The 14,011-nt window shown below is 40.1% G+C and overlaps 1 protein-coding gene across 1 annotated transcript in view; it reads left to right on the forward strand.

The window, feature by feature from the left end:
* Positions 1 to 14,011, forward strand: part of sntb1 (syntrophin, basic 1) — a 40,054-nt gene that overhangs the window by 4,395 nt on the left and 21,648 nt on the right. Inside the window, exon 3 of the mRNA XM_030750582.1 lies at positions 13,029 to 13,269. Coding sequence (XP_030606442.1) covers positions 13,029 to 13,269 — 241 coding nt within the window. The remainder of the gene's footprint in view (positions 1 to 13,028; positions 13,270 to 14,011) is intronic.

Genomic DNA, 14,011 nt, shown 5'->3' on the forward strand with positions numbered 1-14,011 from the left:
TACCTGTCCCATGGGAATGGAGTGTGCGACTGCATTTTTGTGCATTTTGTCAGCAAGTGTGTGGAAGAGGGTTTGTATGTGCATGTTTGTGATCTGTGTATATTTTACTAAAGCACTGACAAGACATCTTGAAAACTCATTATGAAGGAGAGATTCAGCTGAAAATAGGCAGCTGCCACTTCCCTCCACTTTATGCAGGCTGTAAGCGGGCATAAATTTGATCCAGTGGTTTAAATCTGCTCTACAAGAGGAGAACAATGGTTCAAGCCCTGATGTCAGAGAACCTCCGCTTTTGTTAAAGAGTTCCCAGAGACTCTCTGCAGGCTATGTTCTGTGCTCAGTATGCAGTCTGACAAGCCAAAAGGGAATCTCTCTAAGGAGATCAATCAAGGCTCTGCACCACAAAGCTCCTAGCAACCACAGCCGGTGATGTTATGGTGGTCCGGTGAAGGACCAGCCATGAACAGATGGTGCCTTCAGTGATGTATGTCGAAAAACGGAGGTACAATTTGTGTCACAGAATTTAAGTGTCCATCTTGTGTTGTGCAGTGCAGCTGGATTTTTTTGCACTCAAGATTGTTTGCAAACTAGGTCCACTTAGAACACTGTTTAATCAGTCACCTTTAAATAACAGCATGTAGCAGGTCACTGTGATAAAGGCCAGGAGTTTCAGGTTGCTGCGTGTTGTGTTCACAGAGGACATTTTGACATGTCACAGCAAGAAAAGCAGAGCAAAAGAAAAATTATGCTGAATTTAATTTTAACTGCATGAGCACGAGAAATACCAGGACCCTGAAATGGAGGCAGCTACATGGAATTTACCATTCATTATTTTTATTGTTTACACCTGTGCTACTGTGACATGTCAAAGTGCCTTCTGCAAAAGAGCTAATGGCCAGGTGTGCAGAGGTGAGGAAGAAGGCAGGTTTAGTTCTCACAAGTTTTTTTTTTTTTTTTTCAATATAATGACACATGAATGCCTTTGAGGAAACATTGTTTACCAACTCGCATGATTCATATTGTCCAGATAAAGACATACAAACAGACAGAGTTCTTTGACAGATTTGAACCAGTGTGGTGCTATGATGGCAAGTGTTTTTTCTGGTCTTTGATTATTTATTTGTCTACTGCTGCAAATGTGCTTTCTAAATAAAGTTCACTTCATTTGACTCTTTCCCAACACACTTTTGCTTTTAGACATGGTCGATGTCATATTTTATCAGCCAATTTGTTTGAAGTGCACTGAGCCCTTACATGACAATGAGGGATTCTCCTGTGCCCTTCATCAGCAAACATAGGCCTTAATCTGCCTCCTCTCATATTATCAAGCCCCTATAGAAAACCTCTGAAATACCCTGTGTGGCAACATCACGGATGCGAACCCATTAACCTTCCAGCAGTCAACTACAATAAGCAATTTTTGGTCCCTGTACTCTGTTTTGTTTTCTTTCTTATGTTTTATTTTTTGTAATGATGTTTTATGCAGTGATGATTGACACTTCAGTCCAATCGTGTGGGTGTTAAAGTTGATTTATCCCTCAGCTTAAGATGCTAAAGATGAAAAGAGATGAAAAGACTTCCTTTGGAGAAAAATACATCAATTCACTTGTGTCTGTAAAGATAAAAGAGTTTAACCTTATTATAAACTTAGCACAAAAATTAAGGACATTTTTGTTTGGTCAGTTATTTCTTTGTTATAATAATGGTTCTTAGACCATTGGAAAGCCTGTTCATTTCCCCCTAGATGGAGCCACATTTGTAAGGAAAATGCATTTGTGGGTTGAGACCATGAAAAACTTGCCAAATCTTCCCATTTATATGTAAATGTAAATGGGGACTCTTCTTCACACAATAAGGTTAATTATGGCATTCCACATGGTTCTGTCCTAGGACCAGTTCTATTTACATTATTCATGCTTCCCTTAGGCAGGATTATTAAAAGGCGTAGAATACATTTTCACTGCTAGACAGATGATACCCAGCTTTATCTATCTATGAAGCCAGATGACACACACCAATTAGTTAAACTGCAGGAATGTCTTAAAGACATAAAGGCATTCTCTAATTTCCTGCATCTAAATTCAGAAAAAAATTGTACTCTGCCCTACAAATCTTAGAAACTAACCAGATACTTACTCTGGATGGCATTATCTTAACCTCCAGTAACACTGAAGAATCTTGGCATCTGACATGCCCTCTTCTGTGGAGTTTGGATTCAGGAGACAGACACCCTCTCCATTTTTAAGATTAGGATTAAAATTTTCCTTTTTGATAAAGCTTATAGTTAGGGGTGGATCAGGTGACCCTGAACCATCCCTTGGTTACATTGCAATAGGCCTTGGCTGCTGGGGGCTTCCCATGCACTGAGTGTTTCTTCCTCATTCACCTCTTTTCAGTCACTGTGTTGATACACCACTCTGCATTTAATCATTGGTTATTATTAGTCTCTGGCTTTTTTTTTCACAGAAATGTCCCTTCCCTCACCTTCATCCTCATCCTCACCCTCACCCTCCCTGAACCTGATTCTGTTGGTGGTTTCTTCCTGTTAAAAGGGTTTCCTTCCCACTCTTGCCAAGTGCTTGCTCATAGGGGGTCATCTAATTGTTGGAGTTTTCTCTTGTTACTGTAGGGTCTTTAGCTTACAACATAAAGCGCCTTGGGGGGTGACTATTTGATGGAATTTGGCGCTATATAAATAAAATTGAAAAATTTTAAACAGCAACAGGGAACAATTGTACAGCATACATGCTTAAAAAACAAGAATTGGGTGCACAGGTTTGAATTTATTTTGGATTTTTTTCTAATTCACACAAGGTCAAAAGTATACATATAGACTCAAATATATACATGTACTCACTGAAATCTTTTAATAACTAGTTCTACAAGCAAGCATCTCTGCTTGCAGGGCAATTTGCCTAGCACACAGCTGCCAGTGCCATCAGCCCAGTTACAGGGCCATCATTTGGGAGCCACCCTTCTCAGATGTTTCACCCCTTTAATTCCAGAACATCTCCAGGTGGTGGGGCAGCGATAATGACGTCTCCCTACCACCCCATGCAGCTGGCCTCATGATCCTCTTTTCCCATCTCAGGCCTAATCCAAGAGCTCCTCTGCTCTGCTTCCTTATCTTTTAACTTGACAAGGCCAAGTCCTATTAACTTCTCATTAGTGATCATGATAACTATAACTGGTGGTTTCTCGTTGACAGCATTCATTGGATTGACCAATAGTCAGAACAATGGGAAAGTCCAAAGAAGATCTAAGAAGGGGAATTGATTTACACAAGCTGGGAAGGTTTCTAAACAGGCCATTTCTAAACATTAGTTCAAACAGTTGTATGCCAGTATGCTTTGCTGCCAGTGGCACTGGTACATTGCACAAAGTTCAATTCAATTTTATTTATATAGCACCAAATCACAACAAACAGTTGCCTTAAGGCACTTTATATTGTAAGGTAAAGACCCTACAATAATTACAGAGAAAACTCAACAATCAAAAAGGCCCCCTGTGAGCATGCATTTGGAAAAACTCCCTTTTAACAGGAAGAAACCTCCAGCAGAACCAGGCTCAGGGAGGGGCAGTCATCTGCCACAACCCATTGGTGCTGAGGGGAAAGAGATGACTAGTGGATGGAATAATGAAGAAAGAGGACTACCTCCAAATTCTTCAGCTTCACCTCAAATTAACGGCTAGATGGTTGAAACTTGGAGACAATTGGGTGTTTCAAAACAGCAATGATCACAAACAAACATCAAAACTGGTTTTGGAATCGATAAAGCGAGCTAATGTTAAGCTTTTGGAATGGTCTTCCCAAAGCCTGACCTCAACCTTATTAAAAACTTGTGGACTATGCTTAAAAGCTGGGTCTGTGCTAGGAAATCAACCACTTTAAATGAATTCATCCAGTTCTGTTAAGAAAAGTGGTCAAATATCACAAAATAGTGGTCAAAACACGTGTTGGCATAAACAAAGCAAGCACGTGACTAATGAACACAAATATGATTAATATTACAGTATTGATTGATTGAATACTTAAACAGATCCTAGGTTAAACTCTGTATTTTACCATAAAGCTTGCTTGACATATCAGTAGTGTCCCCTACACCTACAGTGATGAGGGGGATTCCTCAGTTTCTCTGTCAGGGCTGTCCCATCATCCAGTGCCTACCTTCTCTTCATCCACTAGGCTGAGCATTTCAAATAGCTTTTAAGATACTTTCACATCTTCCCAAACAAGTCTTATTGCCAACTGTATTAGTAACAAAATGTCATTGGTGGCAGTGCGGTTGGCAAAACCATGGCAGCGGAAACACAACTGCAAAAACAGAGATGGGCTAGTTTCAACTAAAGTAGGACAATTTGGGAAAAATCTCCCCTTTAGACTGTATATATAAAACTGGTGGGGTTTATAATAATTTTAAAATGTCATCAACATCAAGGATACTTAATTCAAAGAAAGTCTACCTGTCACCTTGTTTGGAGAAGCATAATTCCTTGTCTGAGTAGCACAATAACACGTTTATATCCTGCATTTGAGCAAACAATGCTGAGTATTTATCCAGCTTTGCTATCCAGCTTTGCTTTGTGCTTAATCCACATGGCAGTCAGTATATTTGGTAGCCAAATATACTGTTCCTGAATAAAACGGAGCTGCAGATATTTGGATGTTCAAAACAAGTCACAAGCAAATAAGTGCAGATCTTAATTTAGAAAATTGCTGTCAGTTTTGGATTTGCGCATCTCACTTCTGTTTTTTTCCCCACACCGTGTGCTTGCCACTGGTTGCAAAATAAGTCAGACTGCATAGAAGTCTACCAGCCTCATGCACAAACAGAGCATAAGCACAAATCCAGGATTCATGCATATTTTGTTAACTGAATTTATTTGTACTCTGTGAACAAAATAACTCTCAGTGAGTAAAACAGACAATAATGCAGGGTATGCTTGAGGGTATGGCTATTTGGTCATTAATAAGCCACTACAATAGAGGTGTGCAGTGTCCTCTGGTACTCCCTTTGATCCATTCCTTGCTTGGGTTCTCTGTTCATTTTTTTTATATAGTCTGTGGAGAAAACTTCATCTGCAGTTGATTGTTTTAAAAGGAGAAACTTAAAAGAGATTTTATACACATGGTAGTTACCAACTGTGCTAAACGAATGAGGCACAAGCAAGAAATGTTTATTTTCTCAAATTGGCCTCTTTAACCCTGCAAACACATTATTATCTAAAGTATGGAAGTATATCAACTGAAGGAAATATTGTGCACACTTGATTGCATGCAAACAAGTACTGGCAATCATCCCATTGGAAGCAGAAGATATTAAGAATAAAAAGTCAGAAAACAATAGAGAACACCTGCCACACTTCAGCCAGTGGGAAATGAGTCAGTGTCCTGTAAGCCCTCCTGTTGAGCCTTTAACAAGCCAAACCTGCCAACAACTGACATCTGGAAGAGTCTGTGCATGAGTGTGTGTGTGTGTGCTGCTGTCAGCAGAATGATGCAGCATGTGCGTGTGTCTGAATGTGCATCTGTCTGCTTGTGTGCATTCGTGCGTGCCATCAATTTAAATCATCAGTAGTGTTGTCTAGACGAGTGCTAGTCGATATATGGCTGAGTGTGTACGGAGAGAGCGAGAGAGAGAGAGAGTCAGCGTGTCTACCAGCTGACTGTTTATGTCATTAGAGAAACTATCATCTCCTTCAATACAGCTTGTGGAGACTGACTCAGAGCGGATGACTGTGATGATAATAACAGCAACTGTGGCATTGCGCTAGTGGTTGTGGTGGTGAAGATAATAGATTGAATCATTCATTCCTCTCCTGTGTGAGTGCTTATAGAGACAAAACAAAAGCAGCGACCCGGCGCTGAGTCTCATCTGTTTTTCCGACCGGCTTTGTTTGAAAAAATACAAAAACTCCTTTCCTCTCCAGGTGTAATCATTGTGTTTATGTCCATTGTGTCTATTTTAGCCTAGTTTCCTTATGATTGTCAGTACAAAACAGATCTTTTTTTCTTCTTATTATTATTATTATTATGGTGGAGAAGAAACACATCAGTTTAGTGTTTACATTGGGATTTTTAAAAGATGGATCAAAAATGACACGTTAGAGTCTCGTAGTCATGTAACTACACTGACTTCTGTTGAGTGTGTGAGCTCTTATCAAAACCACCATCTGTTCTCACTGTCTGTGGTTGTGGTTTTTAGCAGGAATAATAGGTTTGTGTTGCCATTTATGGAAATAAGGGAATATGTTGTCACCTTGTACTTTGTTTTGTCATATTTGTCAAGTTTGATGACTGGATTAGGTGTCCGACGAGTTGCATTTTACGATGTAGCTACCGGGTATGTCTTTAGCGATATGCGGAAATTTTGTAATGAGAAAAGAGGAAAATCAAGTAGATTTATCTTCTGAATTCAAACTTCCTAAACAACAATAAACACTTTTAAAATGAGAAGTAAAAACTGTTTTAGTAACTGAATTGAAATGATTGCCCGTATTGAGTTGACCTTTACCCTGTGTGCCACGAATTAACTCACTGAGTGTGATTTGTGGTTGTAATTTATGAAAAAGTTGGAGAAAAGAGGGGTAAAGTTGGAAAAAAAAATATTTATTTTATTAGAATGTGGTTCATTGATAGGATGTCAGATATCAAATGATCAATCAGTCAACCACACCCAGACTCTGTGTTAATGCTCTCACCTTTTCACCTTCGCACCAGGCCTTACTGTGATCAACCAGAACTAAAGGAAAGGATGGAGGATTGCCTTCATTTTTTTTATGGACACGGGACTCTCAGCCACTCCTGAAGTTTGTCTGTCATAGTCTGCACACATCTTCTTCTCTCCCCTCCTAAATGAATGATTTACTATTGCGTGGGTGCCTTAGCTATACGAGTACATGAAAACTAAATGAGGACCAATAACACCAAAAGCAAGAGGATATCAAGTCTCTCTGGTTGGATAGTAGGTAACAGGGTGCAGACCACTACCAGTGGAGGGAGGTATATAGCATGCAGGTGCTGTCAAGTCTACAACCTCTAAACCTAGTGAGTGGCAGGCTGGCTTACAAACCACCAAGAAATGAGAAGCTGGCTTTAATATTAAAACTTTTAACTTTTCTTGAATTTATCAAGCAAGAGTCTAAAGTATAGCCACTTAAACTGACTTTTTAAAAAAGCAGGAAAAAACTTTCTTTTGAACCTTTAATTTGATTGATTTGCACACAAACAGGACAGATCTTTATAGCTACTCTATTTCAAAGAAGGCCTAAACATGCTAACATGCTTCACAGCTCCATATATTATCTGGTTAAAATTGCTTGCTTGATAGCAAAGGTTGCCAACTCATGCCTTAGTGGAACAAGCACACTATATTGGCAAAAATATTTGCTTGTCCACCTTCACGCACACACATGAACTTGAATGTCATCCCATTCTTAATCCACAGGGTTTAATATGATGTCAGCCCACACTTTGCAGCTATAACAGCTTCAACTCATCTGGGAAGGCTTTCCACAAGGTTTAGGAGTGTTTATGGGAATTTTTGACCATTCTTCAAGAAGCGCATTTGTGAGGTCAGACACTGATAGTGGACAAGAAGGCCTGGCTCACAATCTCCACTCTAATTCATCCCACAGATGTTCTGTCGGGTTGAGGTCAGGATTCTGTGCAGACCAGTCAAGTTCTTCCACACCAAACTCTCTCATCCATATCTTTATGGTCCTTGCTTTGTGCACTGGTGCACAGTCACGTTGGAACGGGAAGGGCCCATCCCCAAACTGTTCCCACAACGTTGGGAGCAAATGTCTTGGTATGCTTGAAGCATTAAGGGTTTCTTTCACGGGAACTAAGGGGCCAAGCCCAACTCCTGAAAAAGAACCCCACACATAATTCCCCCTCCACCAAACGTTACTCTTGGCACAATGCAATCACACAAGTACTGTTCTCCCGGCAAGTGCCAAACAGAGACTCATCCATCGGATTGCCAGATGGAGAAGCGTGATTCTTCACTCCTGAGAACATATCTCCACTGCTCTAGAGTCCGGTGGTGACGTGCTATTCACCACTGCATGCAACGCTTTGCATTGCGCTTGGTGATGTAAGGCTTGGACGCAGCTGCTTGGTCATAGAAACACACAGTTGACTGTGGAATATTTAGTAGTGGGGAAATTTCACGACTTGTTGTACAGGTGGCATCCTATCACGGTACCACGCTGGATTTCACTGAGCTCCCGAGAGCGACACATTCTTTCACAAATGTTTGTAGAAGCAGTCTGCATGTCTAGGTGCTTGATTTTATACACCTGTGACCATAGAAGTGATTGGAACACCCATATTTCACTTGTTTACTTGCATCATTTCAGTGTTATAGACATGAGCCCTCTAGAATTTTACTTTAATTTTATCTTGTTTTTTTCACCAAGTGAGTGATTTTCATAAAAACAAATGCATCCTATCTGGTTCTCCTTTACACATTAATAAGGTGAGTGTACTGATTGCTCAGTAAAGTTGTCACGTGTATAGCTACATGCATGAATTTGAGCTGAAAGAGTTTGCAAACAAAATCTGTAACCCCATAATTTGATGTATATACTTCTTGGACCTGGAAGTGACTGTATTTTGTAGCTTCCTGCCCACAGTTTCACTCTCTGAAGAAGCCTTGTTCATTTATGCTTGCGAGCTGCCATAATTCAGGGGAAGAGTTTTATAGGCAAATAGTCAACTGCAAGTTAATTCTGATAAACGTGTCTGCTAAATGAGTGTGGGTTTGCTATCTTTCATATCCACATTATTGTTTAATGTAATTCAGATGTCAGTTTCTCGTGTCCTGAACACACAGTGCGGTGTCCACATCCTCTGCATTTACATCTGCTTATTTGCATTTTTTGTTTGTTTTTTTGCAAATACGTCTTTGAGCGCTCCTTTTTGTGCTCCTTTCTCTTTTCAGTTTTTTGCAGTCAAACTACTCTGTATCAAATTCCCTCATTCATGCAGTCAGTATCATATTTACAGCACGATAACTATATTATTATGTTCAATACAGATGACCTGTCACACTAGACATTAGCTTTCATTAATCTGCTGGTACCAGCTCTTTTGTGCTGTAACATCAGTGGCAGTGTATTAAAATATGACATTTTAGCAAATGCCTTTCAGACATAAACATTAGCTTTTATTTAAGTATGCTCTTCAGAAAGTTGCTTATCTTTTGAAGTAGTACAACTTTGACTTTGGTGTCAGTTCATGGTCAGTGCGTAATCCTGTCTATGCACATTTCACGTTTCTTTAACCTACTGTCAAAATGACCTTCACATTAGTTACTGCTCATTGTTCAGTTAAGGTAGTATTGAAATCTTTCAATATTGATTGGCCAACATCTTACAAAAAGATGCCCCGAGGGTGGATTTGTGAGGGCTTTTTGTGCTGCTGTAGTATCCTGATACAAGAGGAAAAGGCTTCATTCTACAGTCAGAGGAGCCTCTTTTTTTCTCCCCCTTTTCTACCTCTTTAGTCTGGTTTGTTCTCTTTCCAGCTCTCACCAGTCTGCTTTCACTTCTGCAGATTTAATGAGAATGCCCCCCCCCCCCCCCCCCCCCCCCCCCCCCCTTTTTGGTGCATTTTCTTACAAAATAAAAAGTACATTTAAAGCATATGGTAGAAAAGGCAATGACTTCTCACCTCATTAAGTATTGTTAAAGACCATTAAATAAAAAAGAGACCACAATGAGACAGCTACAGTAATTACACTTAATGTTATAGAGCTGAAAGTGTGTGTTTGTCAAGCGGGTTGGGACGGACTGAAGTGTGTGTTTGTCTTTGTGCATTCAGTGTGAACAACAAGCTCTAACAGTCAAGAAGAAATTGAGTGCATCAGCTGTAAAATGTGTAAGTAATGGATTGAGTACAGTTTCCAATAAGTGAATAACATTTGAATGTCATCAAAAAAAGTGAGTGAGGATTTCACTGGTGAGTGGAACAGCTGTTTTGATATATTGAGGCATCTGCATCATGACTGCTATACTGTACTGCAAACTACCGTGGAGAATGGGAATCATAATAAAGAAAGATTTATCTGTACATGGGTGAGCATGCATGAGCTGGAAAATGGAAACTAAAATCAAACAGGAAAATGTAGCCCCTCATTTGGATCTTTTAGTTTGACTTCTGTAACAACAAATCAGCTCATAGACTCTCCTCAAATACTGGCTCGAGTACTATGAGCTCTATCCTTTTCAAGTTCTTCTCCAGCTATTGAGGTTATTGCGCAGAATCGGGGCTGTAATAGGACAGAAACAAAACCCAAGGGAATGCACACAGATGTACACACTTACAGTGTAATGACTGCATGGACTGTATCCCTTTTTATTTTCCCCTCCACTGGAAACACTTGGAGCTCTATTTCTGGGAATGGTGATTCTGTTCAATGTGTTTTGTCTTTGTAAATGTTAACTGCAAGCAAATCATCAACTGAACATTATGTTTTTATAGTAGATGGATGGCATGGACTGTAAATTTATAAGCAGGGTATCAGCCGTTTGGCTTGATAATGAAAGTTTTATTTGAAATATCTTTAGTGTGAAATAAATGAGCAAATTGTTAGAATTATACTGGATGTGTGTGAATGAAGAGCAGGGAATGGATTCACCTTGCTTTAAACTGTCTTACAGTCACATCCTCTACCAGCGTCAGAAACTGACAGAACAAAAGCCGCCTGTGCTGCTCAATCACAGGTCTTGTGGTTTCCATGTGGTATACATGCTTTCGCAGTCATTTCTGAGGAGGTGTGATTTAGACACAGTGCTATGGGAAGGCCAGTTAGGAAGGTGTAGCTATTTTTGACCTGAGCCCTAATACCAAGTCTCAACCTTCAAACTGTCCTTTGAAGGAATGCGGAGGGGGTAAAATGCATCCTTTAAAAGTGCTTTTATAGTGAATTTAGTCCTCAAAAATTTCAGTAAAAGCCCACTGCTGCAGCTTTATGAGGTATGAGGCAGACCATCTCTGTGCTGCTTTCTAATCACACAAGTCAAGCTCAGATTTTTAAAGTGTTGCAATTTCCTTTCTGTATGTAAATTCTATGGGTTAATGCACAACACTTAATATATAAAGCAGAAGTGGTCGTTCTCATTTGACTACTCCAGATTTGATCTTTTCGGTCCTTTGATTTCATTTGTATCGTGCCTTTTTATAACCCTTTTAAACAAATGTATCAACCATTTTTCAGTTCTTTTAATCTGATCTGACTGTGTGGGTTATTCTACTGTGTGATTAGATCACATCGTAGCTGCAGGTCCATTGAGGACACTCTTACATCACCCCTGTCTTCTCCTCTGTGGTATGCGCCTCTGTGTTATGAGCCTATCATCCCTAATTTACAGGTTGGCGGTTAGGCTTGTTATACCATCTCATAGTGCTCAACAGTGCTTCTACCGAGAATAGTTCACATGCTGGATTACAAATGCCACCAGCCATATGCCAATTATATGCGGCTGTACTGCGAGATATGCCAATTAGACATTCAGACTATAATAAGGATTTAGAGTATTCAGGACATAGAAAGCATTCTGTGCAGCCACTTTATCTCTGGCTCTATTTCTGCCTTTCATTGAAACATGTGTCCAGCCTTCTTTTCTCCTCTTCTCAAACAGGACATATGGAATTTAAAATGGGTATCAGTGTGACTTGTACAAGTAAAGCTGTTTTTCCTGCATTGAATGTTTCGCGGACAGCCCAGCAGCATCAGCTGTGGGTTGTGAGGTGACTCAGTTTTGATGCCATAATTCCCAGCAGCAACAGAGATACGGTGTGAATCAATATACTTCTACAAATTATTGAGAGGTGAAGAGGCACTTGATTCTGTTGACAAAAACCAATGGAGTTAAGTGGCATATTAACATTTGTAGGTATCATTTCAAAGTGGCAGCACAGAGGGCCAGTTAGCTGTTATAGGAACAACAAAGTACCCCCCCCCCCCCCCACTGGACTTCCTGCTGTCTGTGGAGCAAACATGTAGTGCTTTATCGACATACTCTTCAATAAGAAAATATCAAGCTGTGGGCAATAGTCATCTTCAGAGATGTTTTAATGCAAAGCCAGTGCTCTCCATGTGTCTTTCATGCTATTCAGTGGACACCAAATGGAGTATTTCAGTGAGAGAGCATCTGAAGTGGATTCCTATTGTGCACTACAGAGCACATGTGCAAAGTGTACCAACCTGGTTCTCCCAGTTTTATGGGTGAATATGACTGTTCTTGTAAAGATCTTTTGGGGGCATTTTTTCTGTTACTGGACTGATGATTGTGAAGCAGCACACAGGAAATATACAGTTAGAGTGAGTGGCGTGAAATGCAACACAGGTCCAAGGCTGTAATCAATCCATTTAACTGCCATTGGATGACACAGACATTAAACAGACTTATGGTCCTAACTTTTATTACTATTGGAGGCAACTTTCCACAATATATACACCCTCCTGGGTCTCTGACAAGCATAATTAATGCACAGAGATGTTGTTGAAAATTACTTTTCTGCTGCCGCCCCATGAAAGTCTGTACTTGACAAACAGCTGTATTATAATAAGTCAGTTTCCATTCTGGCTGTGCACGTGAGCCTTTGTGGTATCCACACTTCCTTCCTCTGACTTGTGACAGAGACAGACAACCTTCAAAACAACTTAGGTTTGTTAATTACTGCTGAAACACATATGGATTTTACATTATGAGTATCTGCAAGGCTGCAAACATTATGCTCAGATTTTTATTGGCCTTTGTATTAAATGAGGTTACAACACTGCCAGCAAAAGGACAACCATAATGTTATACAGCTGGCCTTAATTTAATTAAAATTCAGACAAATAAGTGTTGCTAGTCTCTCTGTATGTTGTTTCTACATATAAATATTAACCATTTAATCCACAGAAAATAAAGATGATCAAAAGTGAGGCCAAATCATTTAAAATCTCAAAATGTGCCTTATTTATTAAGTTGCTTACTGAGCACTAAAACTATATCTCTTCTTTCCTCTCCAGTCAAGTACATGCGTGAGGCCACACCGTATGTCAAAAAGGGCTCTCCCGTGTCAGAGATCGGCTGGGAGACGCCTCCTCCTGAATCTCCCCGTCTTGGCAGCCCTCCCATCACCTCCTCCTCACCTGAAACTCCAAGCCCTACTATTCAGCACTCCTTGTCTCTGAACGGTGACAGGAGGTGCATACCACTGAAGATGTGTTATGTAACCCGAGCCATGACCACACCAGACCCCGAGAACAGGTAGCTACATAGAAACACACATTTCATTCTTGAGCAGATTCTCTGGACATGCCGCCGTATTTATGGTCCTTCTGAAATATTATCTGTATTCTCCTTTTGGACTTGTTTAATGACATTAATCACTTGCATACAGTAGTTCCACCTACCTCACTAGTTTGATTTTAAAGGATAAAACTGCGCCGTGGAGGCTGAGAGCGTGTCTTGCAGTGCTGTTTATCATGTGGGAACAGGATCATTACTATAGTTTATATTTTTGCTTACACCTAAAAATGGAGAATTTAAGTGCCCTGCCTTAGCAACAAGGATATGTTGGGTATAAGTTGTAGTAAAAACATCTGTCGTGTGAGTGTAATCTAAAATAGCTTGCAGGCTTAGGTTCTAGCAAATTTTCCAAAGTTCAACCCAGAAATAAACAAAAGGCGGATATTTTAATTAACTAAAGGTTAACTAGTTCCTCGCTGCTCCTTTATGTCACAGTGAGCGAATGGAAATGTCCGCCTCTGGCTCTGCAGCCTTCTTCAGCTATCCTGTGGGGATTACTCAGTAGTGTTTTCTCAAATTTTTTTTAAGTCCGTTTTGAGTTTTTCTTAAAGACAAACCTTTGAAGTAGTGCCTAGCTAATTCTCAGTCAGTGGGGGTGGTCTGTTAGGGCCTGTCATCAAGCTAATTGGTTGGTAATTTGACAATGGCCCACTCAAACAGCATGGGGGCAGATGAGCGTGATTTACTTTCTTCTTCCGAA

The sequence above is a fragment of the Archocentrus centrarchus genome, chromosome 16 (genome assembly GCF_007364275.1).
Source record: "Archocentrus centrarchus isolate MPI-CPG fArcCen1 chromosome 16, fArcCen1, whole genome shotgun sequence".
Lineage (NCBI taxonomy): Eukaryota > Metazoa > Chordata > Actinopteri > Cichliformes > Cichlidae > Archocentrus > Archocentrus centrarchus.